This window comes from Lipophrys pholis (assembly GCF_963383615.2).
Source record: "Lipophrys pholis genome assembly, chromosome: 16".
In the NCBI taxonomy this organism is placed as follows: Eukaryota; Metazoa; Chordata; class Actinopteri; order Blenniiformes; family Blenniidae; genus Lipophrys; species Lipophrys pholis.
In genome coordinates, this window is record NC_137634.1 from 16033865 (window position 1) to 16055624 (window position 21760).

The 21760-nt window shown below is 39.8% G+C and overlaps 3 protein-coding genes across 4 annotated transcripts; all 3 read right to left on the reverse strand.

The window, feature by feature from the left end:
- Positions 1-2013: 2013 nt before the first annotated feature.
- Positions 2014-6786, reverse strand: ccdc169 (coiled-coil domain containing 169). The gene is made up of 8 exons (XM_080483116.1): positions 6653-6786; positions 6484-6566; positions 6156-6266; positions 5707-5747; positions 4317-4415; positions 3719-3772; positions 3202-3278; positions 2014-2498 (listed from the first exon to the last, which is right to left on the reverse strand). The coding sequence occupies exons 1-8, from the start codon at positions 6727-6729 to the stop codon at positions 2297-2299; spliced, it is 744 nt and encodes a 247-aa protein (XP_080339242.1). The 5' UTR covers positions 6730-6786; the 3' UTR covers positions 2014-2296.
- A 175-nt stretch (positions 6787-6961) lies between these two features.
- Positions 6962-12831, reverse strand: sparta (spartin a). Of its 2 annotated transcripts, none has more exons than XM_080483496.1 (8): positions 12715-12831; positions 11748-12504; positions 10607-10801; positions 9425-9578; positions 9094-9288; positions 8806-8967; positions 8591-8681; positions 6962-7710 (listed from the first exon to the last, which is right to left on the reverse strand). In XM_080483496.1, the coding sequence occupies exons 2-8, from the start codon at positions 12501-12503 to the stop codon at positions 7407-7409; spliced, it is 1857 nt and encodes a 618-aa protein (XP_080339622.1). In that variant the 5' UTR covers position 12504; positions 12715-12831; the 3' UTR covers positions 6962-7406. The 2 variants fall into 2 exon arrangements, with proteins under 2 accessions (XP_080339622.1, XP_080339623.1); XM_080483497.1 differs by lacking the exon at positions 6962-7710 and adding an exon at positions 7847-8393.
- Positions 12832-13980: 1149 nt separating this feature from the next.
- Positions 13981-15919, reverse strand: ccna1 (cyclin A1; the record flags this gene model as incomplete). Its single annotated transcript, XM_080483389.1, has 8 exons — positions 13981-14032; positions 14139-14272; positions 14365-14478; positions 14591-14795; positions 14898-15121; positions 15259-15371; positions 15465-15654; positions 15761-15919. 8 exons carry the CDS (start codon positions 15917-15919, stop codon positions 13981-13983), a joined length of 1191 nt encoding a protein of 396 aa, XP_080339515.1.
- Positions 15920-21760: the final 5841 nt, after the last annotated feature.

Consider the following 21760-nt stretch of genomic DNA (forward strand, 5'->3'; position numbering starts at 1 on the left):
GTCGCTGTGTTTTACCTGTCGACTGAAGACGTCTTGGAAGCTCTGTGGCGGCGTGATTCATAAGCAGGCTACAGTGAGTTGCACTAAAATGAGCTTGCACTTGAAATAGAGTGAAAAAGAAGTGCAGAGGAAAAAGCAGCCAGCGGGCCATTTCTCTGCAAAAGGTGAGTCTCTCTTTCATCTGGCAAAATTGGTCTCCCTACCTTTAAATGAAAAAAAAAACAAAACCTGTCACTGTAGAATATTTGTGATTGCCCACCCAGACAGCCAACCACAACAAGGATTGAATACCTGAACAAAACCAATCCCTACTGAAAGTGGAACATTGGTATTTGGATTTGGGTTAATTTAATGGATGACTGAGAGTTGAAAACATAAAATGGCAGCATAATTATGTAACCAAAAGAAATACAAAAATTGAGTGATCAACGATGTAAACTACTCTCAAAAAGTACAAAAATTGTTTTTCATAAAATATTTCTTTGCCATAACAAGGCTACTTACATCTTATATAAATGGAAAGCCTGTTTACATATCTTTTAGATGATGCCACATTTACAAGCACTTCTGAATGCAAAGACATATTGAGACGAATCTGTACTACAAGTTTCAGTCTTTTTGAATTACACAGTCACAGTCCGAGACCAAAGAGGACAAAGATGGCCTCCACAGAGCGAGGTTTATCAGAGACCACCTCCAGAATGTGGGAGTGAAGAGAAAAGACTGGTGGGCATCATGAGGAGGAAGTGGCAGGCCCTTGTGGTGCATGGTTCTTATAAAAGTAAAAGAGGATACTGTCTGTTAAATTAATACATTGTTAAATTACTAACAGGTCCTGTCTATTCAGATTTCAGTCATCAGCAAAGGAAATATCTTTGGCATTGGCATAGAAGATTAGTCAACATTTTCTTAGCCACGACCCACAGTTATACATTCCAGCTAACCAAGCGCTTGACGAGTATGAGATTAATTGTTAAAAAGCATTGTTTACAACAAATAAAACAATCAGCCAAATGGAAATGTCCTCATTTTTTGAGGGAGCTTCAACTTCTAAGATCTATACATGCTCTCAGGATAAAACACACAATGCAAGACAAAATATTTGAAGTTTTCTTTTTAGCATTCAGTGTCTCTTTGAAGACAGCTCAGTTGCTCTGATGTTTCTTGTCACCAGGGCTTGATCTTTGCCCTTTGTGTTAAAGGCCAGTTCCCTTGTCACTAAAACTCCCTGCCATGCCAGTCTTCCACATAAGGTCCTGGATTAGGTTATGAATAAATCACCCTTTATGAATTGCTCTTTAACTGTGACCTCATTGTCGTATACTGAGAGTATAGGACATAATCTGTGAGCTAGTTATTATGACACCCACCTACTTATTACCAGTTAAAGGTAGGTTGCTGTATACATACATACATACATACATACATACATACATACATACATACATACATACATACATACATACATACATACATACATACATACATACATACATACATACATACATACAGTAGAATGAATTTAAAGGAAAATGCTGGTTTTATCTATGAACCCAGCTGTGTCGCTATGAAGTATTTTCATAGTTTAGTGTATTGAGGCTGACAAGAACTGGATGATACACACTTCACAAACACAAATGAAACAAAATGCTTCGGGCAGTATTCTTGCTCACTACTTCATTTGGTATGGATACAGTTGTCTTACTCCCACATGTGAGAAGGCGGCCAGTGGGTGGGTTGGAGGTGACTGCTCGCACCATGGATGAACCACACAGAGAGAAAAAGTGGTGGATGTGGTGTTGCTTGCGTAACAAGAGTCGTAGGAGGTGCTTTAAAAAATAAAAAATAAAAACGTTTTTTTTTTTGCAGTGACACAAGAAATGTCAGACTCAGCAGGCTGCTGGCGCATTAAGAGATGGCCTCATTACACTGAACGCTGCTCGTGGCCCCTTAAAAACGTTTTACCTCAAAGCCAAGTTGTTATATTGAAATAAAGAAACACAGTCCAGGTTTCATGAATGTAGCATTTTATAGCATCACTGTAATACTATATTGGTCATCAAAAGTGACATAAAAAAACTGTCAGTGATACTTGGGATAAAAAGAAAAAAAGAAAAAGAAACTACATAAAAACTAGATTATTTCCAAAACAATATCGCCTGCCATTGAGCTATTTGAACAAAAGCAAGTAAAAAGAAAACTGAATGCGTGGTGAATACAATCCCTCCTGCCTGCCCAACAGTCACAGAGAGAAACATTACCTCTTTCAAAAAGGAGCAATAAAACCCAGTTTCGGTTAAGGACTATGTTTCAGGTAGTGCTTTAGGGTGGGTAACCGTCTCTCTCTTTGGGATTTCTTGTCTTCTCTTCTCTCTGTTGTCACTCCTCCTCCACCACCTCCTCCTCCTCCTCCTCCTCTCACATGCACTCCTCCATCTTCTTGTCCCTCTTTGCCTTTCTTCGAAACTGCCTCTGCCTTCCTGCTGGACTGTTTCCCTCTGCATGCAGAGAGATGGAAAACAAAGAGACGTGTGCCATCGAATGAAGTCACGATCTTACAGGAGATTAAGATAATGAAAAACTGAAGCAGGAGAAAGATTTATGAGTCTCTTGCTGATCTGCTTCATGGAGTTAACACAACTATGAATTTCCAAATGTTCTGCAACAGTACAGAGGATGTTTTATTCATTCTCTATGTTCTGTTTGAGTTTGAAATACATTTATTCAGAGATAAATCACAGTATGTCACATTGACAATAAAAAAAGTTCAGAAGATCACTAAACTGGTTTGAGGGTGTTTCATGTCTAATTCTAAGTATGCTAATATTTGTTCTGTTTTGTGCTCCATTTGAGGTATCAGCTGACGGCCGTAACAAAAACTTTAATAATCAATAAACACATGGTGGTTAAAATCACTCTTGTGTTTCATCTGTTGGCATTCTTTTGTCTATTATTCTGTAAGTGTGGGGCAGCACAGTGGCTTCTGTGTGAAGTGTGCATGTTGTTCCTTTGCATGCGTGGATTCTCTCTGTGTGCTCTGGTTTCAATCCACAGTCCAAAAACAACACGTTTGTGACACCTGTACAGAGCGTGACCTGGCTTCACCCAAAGTCAGGTGGGACCTGCTCAACCCCTGATGTTGGATGAAACAATAGAGAAGATAGATGATTGATGGATTTTGAATTGTTGTGGCTCACTGACCTCATCTGCTTGGTCTCTGGTGCCCTCTGTGGCTGAGTCAAGTACTGTCTTCTGTGAGCGTCATTGGTAGAAGACAGCTGTGGTGGAGAGCAATGGAAAAATGTTTATTCTCCTGTGACCTTATTTTTATTTCCAAAAAAGAGAACATTGAGCCGAACGTTACAATGCACGATAGATAGATAGATGGATAGATGGATAGATGGATAGATGGATAGATGGATAGATGGATAGATAGATAGATAGATAGATAGATAGATAGATAGATAGATAGATAGATAGATAGATAGATAGATAGATAGATAGATGGATAGAAACATGTTTTGTTGCAACACACAGGAAGACCTTGACTTACTTTTCTGCCTGAACCTACTTGTTTATTACTTAACAAGAGTATGAATGACAAATCATAACTAGAACTTGAGCAGCAGTGAAGCAGTGTGCTCTTTATACAGTATACACTTTCCCATCATTAAATCCTACGTCAACATGAGAAACAACATTGTCAACACTTACTTACCTTGCCAATTTCTGACAGGTATGCACGTCTCTCATCATTGGTTTTATGAAATGCCTGATTTAAAAGAAATTGAAATTATCCAGTGACATTTTCCATCTGTGAACTAAAACTTTATCAAACAGAAATCTGCCTGCTCATGGCCATAATGCTTACTATGATTGCATTTTAGCGTGTGAGAAGTGTGTGTGTGCATTTCAGAAGTCTTCAATGTTAACGAGCAACAGATTAGAGCAGGGATTACTGGCTGCACATGCGGCACGCTAAACCTTTATTCAACTAATATCTCACTGTTGTGCAGAACAATAGACAAAGAGACCCAAGCCACTAAACTAAGAGCATATTTAAAGGACAAAGGTTAGGGGCTGATTTTGCATCAATGGTTGTTTAAAATAAGAATGTTTAAAAAAAGCTAACAAAAAAAAAAAACTGAGACAAAACCGAGGCTAATGATGGATATTTGTGACTGAAATGTTTAATGGCTAGAAAAACTGCAAAGCGGCTTTTCTAAGAAATAATAAAACCGGACAAGCAGAAATGGTTACGCTTATAATTGGCACAACATCCCTCTTGTGGTTCGCTATCGGCTGCAGATTCGCACCTTGCCTTCTTGTTCAATTTGAAGATGACAGTCCATCAGCTGCCTCTGGAGGTCAGACTTCTCTTCAGTCAGCAGCTTCAGGCTCTGTCTCAGTGTTTCCTGTGGCAAAGTATTCCCTTTAATTAGGAAATGTGTCACACTGTTCACGCCTAATTACAAATCAATTTGTGCTTCAATTGCGCAGCTCAGATCAAACAATAACAGGATAGTTAGTGTAGGACACATGAGTACAGAGATGGATTAGGCTCATACATTATTCAATAACCAGGCAAACACATTAGTGCTGAGACAGAAGGCTGCATGTGAGATTTATAGCATAGAGGAGGGACATTATCTGGTATGTTTCTGTATTTGGAGCGCCTTCTTGCTTGTTACTGCGACATAAAATATGAACCTCTAATCGGCATAATGAACACAATAACACGTTAATCCAGGGTTGTTGTTTTTTTAAATTGGTGCAGTGCTTTTGGATGTCCCAACTGAATAAAAAGACTACAAGTACTTAACAGTTTGTTACATGATGCAGGCAAGGCAGGCATCTATACATTGGATGTAAATATTATATCACTAAAAATGTAAAAGTTTGTTCCCAGGACGTCAAGACACTGTGGATTAACTTTGTATTCTTTACTTTGACAGAACATGGTGGTCCTTGAATGGACCACTGCCCAAATGAATTGATAATATATATTCTTCTCACATAATCTGTTTATCTTACTGTCACACTCACAGCTTGTCTTCTGATCTTCAGTTCACAATCTTGCAGTCACTTCTCGGATACACTAATGAGCATCTGTTAGTTCTGCCCTGCAGCACACGGTCACGCACACATTTAGACTGCATTGTGCGTCCTTTCAGTGTGTGGTATCTCTGTGCCTGTGTGTTAACGCTTTGTAATTAATGTGCATTACTCTCCCATGGTTTGTAATCCTGTGATTACAGTGCTCTGATTAAACTGTGGTTTATTCAGCTTGCATCGCTGAGGAGGATGGAGAGCAGCTGGCATCACATCTCTTCTGTCCTGTTGGCTCTTTCTGCTTTTTCTTTGTCTCGGGCTCTCTCTGCTGGTGTGCACTCTTTTCGTTTGTTTGCTTGTTGCTCTGTCTCTGTCCTATCCTTTTGTTCTCTTTCCAGCCTCTAACACCAGCCGGTAAAGCAGAGGGCCGCCACCTCTGAGAATGATTCTGTAAAAGTTTCTCCCTTTAAAGCAAGATTTTCCTTTTGACTGTTGTCTGTGCTTTCTCTGTAAAAGTCCCTTGAGATGACTGTTGGCTCTATATCAATAAAATCAATTGCTCCTGCCTTAAATACACTTTCTAAACTGTGCATTGTTTCATTGTTGAGCCTAATAGAAAAAAAATCCCCTCAAATAGATACCTTATGAACTTACAATTGACATGTCGTCATAAGATCTGATAGACGCCAATCGATCTGTATGAAAAAAAAAAACAAGAACCGGTGAGCATGTAATAACACAGAAAACACTAATATTCTTATTCTCAATCTCATTATCTACAAAGACACTTAATGGGTTGGCTGCAGCCATGTGAAACTCAAAAATTATATTGCCATTTAACCTGGGGTCATTCAAAAATTGTGGCTATTCTCACTAATATTATAAAAAAGCTATCCTTTGCGTACCATATTTGAATATAAATTATAAGTACACATGTGTTTACCATTCGCTACTTCAAAACGGTGATTAAAAAGCAAATACTAGTACATACCACTTACAAATGCACGAGGGCTGTTCTCCTAATCAATTGTGAAGACTAAGTTAAATTATACCGAGTTAAAAAATGTGCTATGAATCTTTTGAGTGGCCACAGGGAAACGTACCCATCGGGTTTCCTCTTATGTCCTCCAGTCTCTCGTGAATGAGTGAGATCTGTCTCTCCAGTTGTCCATTTAGCTCAATCTGAGTCTCATACCTGGTCTTCCACTCATTCCCTAGTAGATCACAAAATAGAAAATTAATTAATTAATTAATTAATTAATTAAAAACAACAACAACATGTAAATGCACACAAAACCTTATCATGCAAAATGATTCAGGACATAGTGCCAAGAAATGCTGGCTGCCATACATCAGTGAATACATTTAAGTGAACGATAACAACTTTCCTCAAAGTATATAGATCTATATTTAGATATAATGTTGACTCACCTTCTCCATCCACACTGTGCAGTCTTTCTTGCAGTTCACACATAGTGCTCCGGAGATCAGACACCGAATCTTTAATCATCTCTCTACAATCAAGACGCAGAACATACATTTAAACTCATGGGCAAGTTTATACGGAGCCTCTAAAGGGACATGAAAAAAACAACCTTACTTCATTTCTCTTTCTTGCTCCAGTTCTGCCCGCAGCCGTGCTAAGTCGTATTTACTATAATCACAGTCTTTAGTCATGTTCCTGGGAGAAGCCGCATTGAATGGAGAACGTTTGTTGTTGTGGGTTACCACGGAGACCGTTTCCGGGTGTGTGTTTTTTTCAACATAAAGGCTCTTTGGAGGAATTTCTCAATACATGCTATATTTATAACGACGTTACTGTTACCAGCATTAATTAAATTAGACTCATGTCGCGTGAAATTACACTTGAAAATAAATTTCCTAAGTTTTAAATCAAGCATTCAACATCAATGAGACACAATATTTGATTTATTGTTATCCAAAAAGTAAAAAATTGCAAAAGAAAAAAATATATATCCACCCTTCACACAGAAGTTACAATTATTCCTCATAAATTATTAATTTACAAAAAAATAGAATCATAAATTCACTACACATAACACACACAACATTATTGGAAAGTTCCCAATTATTACTGAGGACACATGTTTTTTCTTCCTTATTATTTCCTTTGGGGGCCGGGGGGGGGGGGGGGGGGGGGGGGGGTTATATAATGATTGTGAATTAGATAATATGTGGGAAAGTCCTCACACCTGCACACAGTCTAACATATAGGAATCTTATGGAGACATGAATAGCTTATGGAGGGGGAACTGAATTTTCTTTATATTTTACGTACAAAACAAAACATGAACTTTACATTTGAAGAGGGGATATATCAAGCTGTGAAAATCTCATTTCTTCTTCTCTTCCTCTGATTTCTTCTGCACATCCTTTCCATCAGTCTTTGCTGGAACCTCTCTTTTGTCCACATCCATCTGAGCAGTTTGAGCATGAAGTTCTAGTTTTTGCGCTTCCTCCCCCTCTGCTTTTGCAGCTTGACCCTGTGAGCTTTTGAACATGGCCTTGGCTGTCTTCTTGCCTGCAGTCTTCAGGAAGGCTTTGATGCCCAGATTGTCAATGTTGTACGCAGCGAGGCCAACATTGGCCACTGAGTGCAGAGCAGTGTCAGTGGCTTGCCCTGCATCATCACCATACCTTCACCACGAATAATGAACAGTTAGACAGATATTATGTGTAGAAAGGAAACAAATGAAGATGAACATTTTGGGGTGTTTTTTTTGCATTGTTGTCATTCACATTAAAACAAGCCAAGAAAAACAAAGTCATATCTCACTTTGTAGTAGTTTATTGGTAACAAACCAAAGGGAATAATGGTAACAGCAAGAGCTTCTCCATGCAACACAAGCTGGCAGGACACACCCAGAAAGACACACACCAGAAGCCGTCATGCAAGCAGCACATTAATCTAGCAGCAGAGACCCAGTTATGCATGTTCAGCCACAGTGCAGAGCGTATGGCTGCTCGTGTTTTCAAAGCACTGCGAGCTAAATACACAGTGGCTGCAGCTGTACACAATGAGTGAAACATGAACCTTTACAGAGGCTATGTAGACAAGGCTTTAAAAACACAAAGTCAAAAAATAACTCAAAAGCATAAATTGTGATTCCAACATCAAAGAATAACTGATTAATAAAGAAAATCTCGTTTGGTGTTGTATTTTTACTGAATGTCATTCTCTGACTTTGTTTTGGTTAGTGGAAACTTAAACAGGAAAGATTTCAGCAGAATCGATTGTTAGTTCAAAAGTCTTTGCCTTCAATCCCCCGTGTAGTCATATCTTTCTGGACAAATTTAAAAGATTCGCTAAGCCCCTAAATCTGAAAAGAAACAGGTGTGAAAGTAGATCAGTGCACCAACATACCAAGAAGAAAGAAACACAGTTCTTAATAATATGGACGTTTATGCCCGAACCCACTACTGTCATTTGAAAAGAGCGAATAGATTCAGGAAAAACAGAAGAATAATGTAAATTAATTAAGTAGAGAGGGATAAAAGAGAGTAAAATTTGACTTACTTGTATGTCACTGTTGTGACGGTCTCCGATGCAACACTTTTGACAACAAGCTTTGCTCCAGCCTCCATGCTCGACCAAACAGTAGTGAAACCTAGTTGGGCAAAAAATAAACAAATGTTGACCATCAAAAGAGAGGCAATACTCAAGGTCTACTTTACAATTTATGATAGATCAAAGTGACAGTATAAGCTTATATCATAAAACATTGTACACACCTTGCACACTGCTGGCTGCAACATACTTGGCTCCGTCCATCTTGGAGGGTTTGCCATCTTCTTTCTTCTTCATGGACTCTGGGATGAGCTTAGCGCCATGTTTCTTCACATGTGGTGCGACCTTGTCCGCGACTCGTTCAGCCACATTGCTAACACCATTTACTATAAAACAACAACAGACAAACAAACAACAACAGGGCATGCAAAAGGGGAAAAAAATGGTTTTCAGGGGAAGGAGTGAAAGCAAAAATCTGATGAACGATTTCATGCATTGCAGCAAATGCTTACCCAAGTACTTGCTGACTCGAACGGCACCGTCACTGGCCTGTTTGGCCACATGCAGACTTCGATTGACATGCGGACTGACTTCTGAGGGAGTTTCCTCGGGTGTCATGTGGTCCCGGATCTTGGATGCTCCTTTTTGAATGACCTTCCCAGTAGCCTCTGCTCCTTTCAATAAGGACTCACCCAGTTTTGCGGCCCCTACAGAGACATGATTTTGGGCAAGAGTCACAGTTTATGTGGTGCAAAAATCACAAATTACTTTCGTACTCAATTCTGTTCAGGAGAGACTGATTTGATCTTGTATTTTATTTTAGACTCTCACTCACAGACTCACCTGATATGATTCCTTGGCCCATCTTCTCACTCCATCCAGGGAGTAATGGTCTTTCCTGGACTCCTGCTGGCGCTGCCAGTATAGTTTGTTTTGCTTGAGGACCCAGGGGAATTGTTGTACTCAAGTTGACCTCTGACCCTGTCTCCTTCCAGTCCTGTCAGGGAATCCAAGACATTCAGAAATGTTATTATGAGAGGGAAAACACAAGCACAACACCTGTTTTCTTCCTCTTGTTAACTTTATTTCACTATTGTAATGTACATTTCCTCATACGTCCAATCAATATAAATGCACAGATTACATGATTTTGAAAAACTCTTCTTCAGTCCACAGACTACAAGTGTACAACATGCTTGCTACTCAGAAGTGAAGCAAACACATCTTGATCGCCCTCTGTTGGCTGCTTGTAATATAGGCCAGAAACACCCTCTACCTTACCAGATGGACATGAGCCATTAAAAGGTCAAATAAACTGAATGGTTACATCTAATACAACATATCACTCCAACATAAGTTTGCTGACATTTCAGAGGTTTGCTTACTGTACACACTTTCTGTGAATATTAAACCTGTTGCAGAATGAGAACATAAGATAGTAGGAAAAACATGGTTCATAATTTCTAGCTGTAAATCACATGTTGAAAAAAATGCTAATGTGTAACTAAAATATTATTAAAACCACAGAAAAACAATGTCCCTTTGCTTTTCAAATAACTATATAAACAAACGTTGCATGTAAATTAATAGGCATTGATATAGCCATGGAACATAAAAAGAAATTGAAATCCATTCAATAAAACTGAGGGAAAAAAGACCATGTCTAAAATATTGTAATCATTTTAATCTATTGACACTTCTGCAATTCAGAAAGAAATTTAGATACTGAATATCATCTGTGACATTCTGAGAGACTTTACAGATCTGCAGTGACTCTGCTGTAGCTAGAAATAATTGGTCAGGTCAAATGGAAATAACAGCAAAAAAACTTTATAATGCTCTTTGTTCCCCGATTAGCACAGTATGTGGAACCTCTTTTATAACCTGAAAAGGTCTGTGACCCTTCATCACTAGTCCCTGCGTTCATAGTTGGCCTTCCCATGCCACACCTCCTAATCTCTGAGTTTCTCATATTAACTGCATGTCCATCCTTAGAGTTGCTTCAGACCGAGGGGAAACACTGACCTGGATCCTGAATTTGGTTAGCTGCGACAGGAGTTCCTGAAACATCTGAAGGTCAGCGGCAGGCAGTTCAGAAGACAGCACTATCCCCAAATAGGAGCCTGGCACCCCTGACATGGTGTCGGGGAACATGTAGATCCCAGAATTAGCCAGCAGCACTGGAGTATCCAATGTGAGAGGGTACAGCCAGTCACACACCTTGAGAACACAAAGACAACAGAAATCGTGTGGGGAATATTAAAATCTTTGAGTCAAGAGATCATTATGACAAATCAGTGTTCAATAACTGAATTCATCCAAATTCCACTCATTTAGTTTAATATTCTAACATTTCAATAGTTCTTGACTGACATGTTGAGTTTGTATGCACTTGAGTTGTGAAGTTTACCGTGGGATGCATAAAGTCTATCTTGACTTATTTCAATTAATAAGCAGGTAACTAAACCTAATACTATAGTTTAGTATAGTAGTATTTTTGGCACATTTAAGTACTGTCACTTCCACGGTCTTCCCTATTTCTTCTGACCTCTGACCCGTATCAAAAGCTGTGTCAGTTGTCCAAACAGACATAAAGCAGATCGGCAACACGTTGGTGGGCTGCGTGACAGAATAGCTGGCTGGATACTGACCAGCAGCATAACAGAACCGCAGAGTCATCTGTTAATGGGACCATTGTCTCGTTTGGGGAAACAAAGCAAGGCCAGAATACCGGGGAGCAGCCCACCAGCCTCGCCTGGTGGGAAACAAGTGTCATGGGATGCTGTGAAGAATGCAGCTGAGCACAATACGCACTTTGTAAACAGGCAAAAACGTTTTGTATTTTATTTTGATGAGATAAAATAAAGCATTACACAGAAGTACCAAAAGGCAAAAAAATGAACAAAAAACGGTTAAAGGCAGGTGAAGAAATACTTTTGGACTGGTGGCTGTGCCCGTGAAGGCAATTTGAAAGCTGGGTGAGAGACATATGAAGTCTGGACATTATTCAGTGAACAGTAAGCGCCAGATCTACGTACTAACTCCATGACTCATAGTTAGAAAACTCTGTTAACAAAAGTGGCTTCCCCGAGGGACACACCTACTCAGCTCTCTGACACACACCAAAAGATACAGACATGCTGAAAATGACACAACATATACTTACATGTAAAAATCCTGTGGGTCTTTCACCATCATTCTGTTGAGTGTCAAACACAAAGACACGCAGGTAGCCTGGCTGGGACAGTGAGCTGACCTGCCCATTCTGTGCCACAAAAAACAGCTGTACCCCAGAGGGGATAAAAAGTAGCTCAGTTCCATCTCCTCCTGCTGATGCTCCACTCGGTTTCTGTGAATCGAGCCCGTGACCGTGACCCAGGCTGAGGTGCCCATCAGTGGGCTGCTGTGTGTACACTGGAGGCTGGTCCCCTGGATTAGACATGGCTGTAGGTTCTGATGCAGCTGCCGGGACTGATTCTGCGTGGGCAGCGGCAGCAGGGGGAGGAGGACGCTCAGGGGGTGTATGGGGGGTTGGGTCTTTGTCCTGAGCCAGGGCAGGTACAGTAGGATACAGATGGTGAATGGATGAACTATCTGGAGGAAGACCCTTCAACAGCAAGGCCCTCTGCTCCGCCGTTGTCACTTGAGATGTTTCCAGTACGGAGAGATGCGAGTCGAGAGTGGTCAAAGTGTTTCTCATCCTCTGCTGGAGCTGCCTGGCTAAGTCCCAGGCTGGCCCCTGCCGCCTCTCCCCCTCAGTGGGAACTTCCATTCCCTGAGTGAGGTGCAGTCGACCCTTCTGATAGTACACCAGGGCATCTTCTCTTTTATCGGCCTCGTTGGCTGCCAATCCGTGACTTAGAGCCTTACGGGCCGACTCATACTGGTCCTTGATGACTAGCAGTTCAGCAGGTTCCGCCATACTGAGAGGCACATGAGAATATTCTCAGTTAAATGACAGAACTCGAAAATGCAGACAACAAAAAAATTCTGTTTAGCAATATAATCAATCAGTGCTTATTTTGAGAGCATTTTCATATAAAAAGAATACGGCGCAAAGTATTCATATGCTGAACAACAGTATAAACTACAGTTCATTGAAATTTAAAAGTAACAGAGTAAGAGTAGCTTACCTGTTACCAAGGTGAGCAATGAGTGACCAGAGAAATGGTGTGTTTCATTCCTTAAACACTCCAGCAGCAGCTTCTGCAGCTCATATGCCCTCCTGTCAAGCGCTAAAGAAAAATGTCAGTCATGCGTGTGTTGTTGGCAGCTGTGACGCTTTTAGACACATCCGGTTTTACCTGTAAAACAAAGTTCCTCGGAGACCTCAGTGAGAAAGCATACACATTAAAAGCCACCCTGAAGTTGATATATTATGAATATATTCATCAAATCCTCCCCCAAAAAAACCCACGGGTCACTCCTTGACCATTGTAAATGACATATTTCAACTTACAGCCAAACTTTTTTGTCTCTTTATTGGAGAAAAACAAATAAGTGCATGAATGAGTGCATTCTTCTGTACGTTAAAATGAAACATGATACACCTCCTCACTTGAATTTCTTGACAATTCTACTACGCCTTACATGCTGTACAGCAACGGTACCTTTAAACGTTACACATTACATTACACTAGAATACGACAATTCAGATGTATATTCAAAGATTTTAAACACACAATGAAAACAAAAATTCACACTAATTTTGAGGTGTTTTATTTTTGGAAAAGAATGCCGTCATGATTTACAAGCAGCATCATTTTGACAATGTACAACTGATGCCTCTTGCATGTCATACAAGAACTAAAATGATGGAAAATCCCCCTCCACTGAAAAAAATAAAAATAAAAAAATGAATCAAAGTTGCTTTTTTGTTATTTTAATGTGTTGAACATTAAAGGTTCTGCTGAGAGTTGACGTTTCTCAGAGCTCACTTAAAATGTAGGTAAGTGTAAGGCATAATTAATGTCAATACCTGCTTTTCATAGTATTTCTATGGTGGTGAAAACCACTAATATCCAGGTGATAAACTCTTGAAATCTACAGTGTTCACAGGACTGCAATTCTTCCAGTGTAATTTCCCATTAGATCGTTGACCTTTTTCTGCAGAATAAACACGCCAGACACCTAACGTTCAAAGCAATATTCTTTCAACAAGTGTGGAGGAGGGTCTGAGTGAAATCAAATTCATTTGTTTCAGTAAGTCATTCACAAACTGTTGTGTTTGCACAAACCAGACAAGACATTAAAAAAAAAAAAAAAAGAAAGACTCTCAGAGTAATAAAAGTCCTGGGCGGGTGTGGCATGGATGGGGCTGACGGAGGAACCTGCAGTGTTTGTTTTGCTCTTAGAGTAATTATGCTTTGGCAGATGCATCAGAGGGGTGGGGCAGTGAGTCACTGGAAAGGCAAGGCAGCAGGTGGAGTCAGCAGTGAAACTTGACAGCACCTGTAAATGGAGAGATAAACGTCTCTTAAGACAATATCTATTTATGGTGTTTATTAGATAGTCTTAAGCTATATTAAAAAAATAAAATACAAATCTCATTCCTTACCTGGAACTTTTGTATTTATTCCGAATGGCCTGTTGTGGACGGCTGTCTGCACTGATGTAAAGTTTGTGAAGGTCATTCAGGCACGGTTTGATATCATCCAAGGTGTAGCCCGTGAAATCCTTCAGAAAATCGGGCTAAAATATAAAATTAGGATCCATATTTAGTCAGGTAAGAGCCCCATAACATGGAAGAATAAGTGCAAAATGATCAGTCTGAGCAAATTTACCCAGAGGGATTGGTTTACAGTGTAAGCTGCCAGGCAATAGGCGCCAGCTGCCACCATAGACGGGGTGTACTGTTGGAACGGATCAATCTCCAGCAGGCTTAACTCCGCTATATACTAGAAGGGGCAAAAAAAAAAAAAGGAAATAAAATGTGGTCTAAGAAAATGGAAAATTGCATTGTCTAAGGTAGTTTATATAATACAATGGCTCCATATATATTTTACTCACTTGGGCAAGGTTCTCTGTGTTGGTACAGACCGAGTGGATGCACATGTAAAGGCGAAGGAACTGGTTGGTCGTGGGCGCTGCCATCATAAAGGACAGTATCTTTAAAATACCATACTCCATTTGGACTAGCTGCGTCTTATTGTAGGTGTTATCCGTGATGTACACAAAATCATTCACATCTGGGGGGTCGATCTCCTCGTATTTTCTACAAGAGAAAAATTATCTGATTCAATCTGATTTTAATCGACCATGTGAGTTTTCTCGAGTCACCCCCTCAAACACAGTATCAAATCAAACACTTTCTTACGCAGCGATCAGTAATGCAGCTGTGCCAACCAGTTGCAGCTTTCCTCGTTTCATTAATACTGTACAGGACAGAAAGCGGTCCAGGTAGTTGACAGCAAGGTGAAGCGTCTCAGAATGAAGTCCGTATTCCTGAACGACCTCAACAAGCCAGTCTACCAGAATGACCCGCATGTCACCAGTGATCTCTGGGTGTTTCTGTAAATAGGGCTTTGCCCTAAGCTTCATCTGGCATCATGAAAAACAAAACATTTCACATTAAACATGCACCGTGAAATGAGAAACAACGACTCGGTGCCTTAATGATGACTAAAAACTAGCACCGATTTTAAAAAAATTCAACTTTTACAACGAAAGATGCGCACCTCATTATCCCTCAAGTGCTGGTGAATACTTTCAGCATACTCCATAGAAAACATTCCCTCTGACAGCAGGGAGTTTTCTGGTTCAGACTGCATAGAAGTATCCTGATATGAACCTGCAGTACACAGCAATAGGGTAAAAATAAACAACATTAAATCAGAATAGAGTTTTGCAAAGTAGATATATTTTTTTAACGAGACGAACTCACTTGAACTCAGATCCAGCAGGAGTCTCGCGTCTTCATTTTGCAGAGCGTCGATCTCAATCACCTCTTGACCCGAAGCTGCAAGAACGACTTCACAAGCCTCTTCGACATAAACGTCGAAGCTGGAACTGGAGGGACAGCCGACCAAGTGAGAGCTGTCTGAGTGAGAACTGTGTTTGGAGAAGTGGCTGCCCTGCAGGACAAAACATTAAAGAAAAACTTGAATCTTTGGAATCACGATAGGCTCAAACACAAATGAAAGCGTGAGCAGTACAACTCTGACGCTTAATGTCACTTGCCTCACTGAAGGATCGACTGTGCTGCTCATTCTCAGACAAGACACCGAGAACTGTCCGCTGTTTGTTCTTCCTGACATGTTGCGCGTCCGTTTTACTTGAAGGTGGGACGTTTTCTTTGTGAGAGAACTCGCCACGATGGGCATTGGTATCCAAGTTCATCTTGAAATCAGAAAATGGAGAATGACAATATAGATAAATATGTGTACAGAAAAGACACAACAGAGAAGAAATGCAAATTGATGATGTAGTTACAAATTGTTATTAAGAAAATGCCTCAGGAGAAAGGCATTGTGTTTTCTGTTTAAGTCATGAAAAGTATTTGAAAAATAGTAAAAAAAAAAAAAAAGCAACAACGACAAAATACAGAATAAACCATTGAAATTGCTTGTTTTCTTGCCAAAGCACAAAATAAATCACTCTGATATCATAGAAGATGCATAGAGTTGAGAACAACCTAATTTTAGGTGCTAGGATTAGTATATAGCTACAATATTGGGTTGAAATCATTCAATAAAATAGTTGCTGATAGATCAGTGAAGTTTTCTGCCTTCTCTCAGAAAATATCACCTAAAACCAAATGAAACACTTATATACACTATAAACACTTAAATAGCTAAGCAACACAGTACATGTCAGTAAAATCCTGGCCTTTCCTTTACCATGCAGAAAAAGAATTGGAGTTTTGGTGCGTCAGCAAGATTTCTCAAAGCCTGATCCATCAGGCAACAACTGTGATGCGCCAACATGCAACGAAGCAGTTATTCTTGCGCATGCCCAAAAGACATGCTGAGTAACCTGACAGTTAAGTGAACAGGTCTGCAGTAATCCGTCCTGAGATGTTAAACTGAAGCTGTCAGAAGAATGTTGCCATGGTAACAAAAAGCCGGCTGCTTGACTAGATCGACAAAAAAAAAAATACTCACATAAATTAGGCAAATAAAAAAAACTATCTGGCAAATTAACACAAGTCAAGTGGTCCATAAAATGCACCACTTAAATGTATCACGCACTGCATCACCTTCCTATGTAAAGGGACTTTCTCTCTAAACTTACCTTTGTCAGGATGGATGTTGACAAACTATAACGCTTCAGTATATAAACTGACAACACGTGCACGGGGCCGTGAAAAACACACAAACTATGAAAGCATTTGGTTTTTACTTACTGGGACTGTTGTTGTCTTCACACTGCTCGGGGCAGATTTATTGGACGGGTGATGTCTCTTTGTTTTTCTTTTTGTTTTACCTCAGAAAGTAAAGTCATCAGCTGTTTACTCGGGAGTCTCTGTCCAAACACGCGCCTGAACTCAACGGCGACGTGTGACGTCAGCGCGTCATCTAATTGGACGTACCTGTGCTGCTATTTTATATGTATTAGTTAAACAAAAGGGGGAAACGTGTTTAAGTACTCTTTTCTTCGCATTGCTCCCAAAGCAAGAGTGGAGCCATAAGATTCTCATCCATAATGTCATTTCTATAGTTTATAGTTCAGCATACTGGAATAGTTTTGGAAAAAGACAAACAAATAAGACCCTACAAATTTAAAGATGGTCAATATCAGGGGTTCTCCTAAGTCAAAATATACAAGTGTGTACACGAATGTGGAAAAAAAAGAGAAAAAAAGAATCGACTGGTCAAAGTAAAAAAGCTGATTCAACTTGTTTAAGAGACACAGCAGATGACAACAGATTCTTGCAACGATAACGGATTCAGAGTCTGAAACTGAATGACTTTCCACATTCAAAGAAAAGGAAGAAAATAAAACCTAAGCTACATAAAATACTATATATTCTGTTTAAAAGGTTCATTTTGGAATAACCATAATATTGAAACAGAAACTGAAATGCCTTGTATTCTGTCATTATCAATGCAACTTGATATTGCTTAAATCTGTCAACTTCTGCAGTGGATAATTGCTCTGGTCAACTACACGTTGGATCTTTGTCTTGTTTGTCTTATATGGCTTAACTGTAGTATTTGGATTATGTTATATTTTAATTAATCCGAATCACACCCAATTACATCTAATGAAATAATTGATAGCTGGACACTCTTTTTTTTTTTTAAATTTGTATCATCATTATCTCTTAATAACATTAACGATCATGAAACCAGGAAAAGGTTAAAGTTTGAAGGTTAAGGGAGACTTGACAAAGTGTTTTGAACACCCAAGTTTTGTAGGATTTACAATTTGAACCGAGGAATGCCGACATTCAAGAGAGAGGGAATAACACAAACTGTTCTTTCTGTCACACAAACCCTTCACACCTGTAAGTATGTCACTGCCTGCCCGTGTTTATCTCTGTGAAGTTTGAATACATTATCATAACTTGTTGACATCCCTATGACTGGTAGCACTGTTACAGCTTTCACTTGAAGAACTCCCTTCTCGCTGTTTTCACTCATCAACCAATTATTCCTTTTCACAACTGACAAATTACACTTCTTAATATCTCTAATCTGTCTGTCTCATCTGAATCTTCTCAATGTTACTGATGTCTGTTCCTGAGAAAATATTAGTCTTGCCTTTGGCTTAATGAGCTCCATGTCAGGGCCACCCAACAACAGCACCGATGCTACAAGCATGTCTTGGGTGGGGAGAGATGAGCTGCAGCAGGGCGCTGGAGCCAGAGCTTACTATGGGGGACAGCAGGATACACCTGGACAGGTCACCGGTCCATCACAGAGCAAACACACAGAGACAGACGGTTCATGTCCATTTTGACTTATGTGTGAAATTCTTGCAAAAATTCATAGCTGAAGTGTTCAAAGTACATAATCCCAGTAATGTGACTATTTGAATAGTGTCACTTTCACACCTTAATTATTAAACAAAATACAGTGTGTCAGCTTTGTAATGTGAAACTTTGACATTAACTTCCGAATCACTCATCATTAAAGAAGCATTGTGAAACATCTGCCAGCATGACAGTATTTGGGTGTTATCTGTTTCTCACATCAAGAGCCCCGTCAGTGTTAATATTCCTGCATCCATCTCCAGAAGATTAAAGACCTGTATCTGAGAAGGAGCGTTAACGTTTATTTCTCATGCATTTTAAAGAAATTTGTTCAGGCTGTCGTGCAGTACTGCACTCTCCTGTTTTGTTTTTCCTCCTTACACAAAGCACTGAGGTCAAATGAGGATGCTGCTGGGAACGTTTTTTCCTTCATGTTTGTCCTCAGCTCGGGTTCAAACTTGAGCTGCATGTCTTTCTGTATTTGTCTCCACTGTTGTCTTTGTTCTCCCTGAAGCCTTTTGGTTGCATCGTACATTGGTGGAGCAAAAGATGATATTCTAACTTCAAGACAAACACTATGCAGGACATAATCAAGCAGTCTGTGTCATTTTCATACTGCCACAGTAAAGTGAATAAGGCAGACATGATACAGATGAATAAATGGCACATATAGAGCAGAGGTATGCAGAAAAAAACAGCTTCTCAGATCAAAGACACTGGAGAACAATAAAAGAAAGGTATGAAATGACAATAAATAGGAACATATCGCTCTGCTGCTGAAGAACGAGAGCCTGCAAGTTCAACAATGTCCATCAGATGGCAGACTTCATCTTCAGTAATATTGACTTGTGATCCAGATAAAGTGTAGATTTGGTAAAAGAAAAATATGTAGTTGACTAAATGACACTATGATGCCTTCCTATGTACCTTTACTAATCACCCCTCAGCCTTTACCCTCTCAGAAAATGTTTTTTAAAAAGCACAGCAATCGACAAAACAACAGACGACAGATCATTATTTTCTGGCTGCTGTGGATACCTTTATTCCTCTATGTAGTTTTAATTATTGCGGTTGCTTTTTATTATCTTGTCATGATAAGAACTACTGCATGTAGGATTTGGGCTCAAGAGAACAGGAAAGGTCTACAACCATAACGGGCCGTCATGTTATGCTGCTGCTGAGCAGCTCCAGCGGAGCAGATATGGATTAAAGATTTCAATCTGTAACTTTGGTTGGCTCTTGAACTTTCAGCCAACCATAATACGCTCCTGACAGCTAAATCTGATGGAAAACTCATATACTTTTAACTGCCCTGTGTAATAACGACATTTTCAAACGTTTTCTTCTTATTAAATGCCAAAGATGATAACGCATAATGGAGCGAACAATGGAGGAATTGACACCATGGCCTTGTTCTCTGAATGTGGCATTGACAATACAGATAAAGTCAGTTGGATGATATATTCACTGAACCAATACACTAATGAAAACATCCTAATATAGAACACAGTTCAGTTAAAGTTGTCAGAGAAAAAAACAGTGTCGTTCTAAACGTACAAAGTTGAATAAATTAGAATTAATTCCTTCTGCAATGCAAAATGAGAATAAAAGTAATTCATCTTGAATATACAGAAAATTCACTGATAAGATGACATGGTACAGAGATGAAGAAGACATCAGCACCAGTTGTCAAGGCGGAGACAAATCAAGAGAAAAAAGAATGAAAAAAAAAAAGTGAGTTACAATAAAAAGCAGAAGTAATTTTCTATCTGACAGGTTAGATGTATTGGAACTTTGTTCTCGCAGAAACCTGATAAAATATCCTCACCTATTTGGCCGAGCAGAGGCGGGGATAAGGTTGCCTGCTGTGACCATTTTCTTCTGTCATAATAAAAATCAATATGTGCTCACTTTGCACTGAGATTGAGGGACTGCACCAACACACGCGCACACAAAGAAAAATGACACCTGCTCAGGGGGAACAAAGTGTGTGTGTCTGTCTTCCTCTGTCTCCTCATGCCTCTTTCTCATTTCCTCTCAGGCCCAAAGCAGATGCAGATTGTGCCTGACAGATAGCATTGGACCGGTGCCATTTCATTAGCGTGATGTATTGCGGGTGACAAGCTCGGGCCAGGCGTGCCGGGCGGATTGAGCATCACCTGTAAAATACTGTGCCATCCAGGGAGACTCCGGGCCAAGGATGGACACATCTCATCAGGAGCGCTCTCATCCCAGGGTGGTAGTGCTGCAGGGGAGAGATCACAGCTGAGATTGTCTCGCAAAGGCTTTGTCTGGATATTTCCTGTACAGATTTCTCATTTAGGAAGCAAACATTTTTGGAACAGTCATTGAAAATACAGTTGTTGTCTTTTTGTTGTTACTTCTGGGAAATGTCGGCACCTCTAGGGGCCAGAAAAGTTACTTTGAACGGTGGAAGAGTGGCGCAGCGGTTAGCATTCTCACCTCGCCGCTGACAGAACCCCATTAAATTATAAGGGTAAGGAGACTGTGTGGAGTTCGCATGACTTTCTTCTGCCTGTTTGAGTTATCTTCAGGCACTACAGCTTCCCTCCATTATTCAAAGACATGCGTGTGGGTTTAAAGGCATAATTTGAAACCATAGGGAAGAAGTCCTTTGCTTGTGTTTTATGTTATTATTGTAGTTAACGGCGCTTCAAGCATGGATCATACTGGGTTGAAAGTCTATTTTGCGCTTTCACTCAGTGTTACAACTTCAACTAAAACAACTTGAAGAAGCCAATGTAATATGTTGCTCCCTGTGGTCCAGTCTGAAGGTTGTTGTTTTTTTTTTTTTTAATGCAGTATTCTCACTATATTTAGTAGTAATTTAGATTTTAGTATGGACTTAGCGTCAATCTCTATCATTAAAAGGCCCATCAGTGAAATGAACCCGAGGCATTAACAGAAAATGAGTGTGGATAGAAGCAGTGTTTCAGTGTCTGTTTCTTTGTGGGTGAGGAGACTGTTGGAATCAGGACGCCATAACACACAAACTCAGATAACCACAGGGCAAGACTTTCCGGAATATTGCAGCATGTCACAATGACGGCAAAAAACCTTTGATGAAACTTTAATCATTTACTTTTCGGGGTCCGCTGCCATTTTCCCTTCTATTCATTAACGAGTGATTTAACGAGCGAGTGAGAAAGAGGGACATAAAGTAAAATCAACCATTTGATATTCAGAGTAGAAAAAGACAAAATGACTCAGTAATTATGCTGAAAGAGAAAGTGCTGCGTTTT

Excerpts from the sequence above, each read along its gene's own strand:
- ccdc169 (XM_080483116.1), bottom strand. The coding sequence starts at position 6,729 with ATGACTAAAGACTGTGATTATAGTAAATACGACTTAGCACGGCTGCGG. Across the intron at positions 6,567-6,652 it reads GAGCAAGAAAGAGAAATGAA|AGAGATGATTAAAGATTCGG; the intron begins GTAAGGTTGTTT and ends TCTTGATTGTAG. Across the intron at positions 5,748-6,155 it reads CATAAGAGGAAACCCGATGG|ATCGATTGGCGTCTATCAGA; the intron begins GTACGTTTCCCT and ends TTTTTCATACAG.
- sparta (XM_080483496.1), bottom strand. The coding sequence starts at position 12,503 with ATGGCGGAACCTGCTGAACTGCTAGTCATCAAGGACCAGTATGAGTCG. Across the intron at positions 9,579-10,606 it reads TAACCAAATTCAGGATCCAG|GACTGGAAGGAGACAGGGTC; the intron begins GTCAGTGTTTCC and ends ATTCCCTGACAG. Across the intron at positions 8,682-8,805 it reads TGCAGCCAGCAGTGTGCAAG|GTTTCACTACTGTTTGGTCG; the intron begins GTGTGTACAATG and ends TTGCCCAACTAG.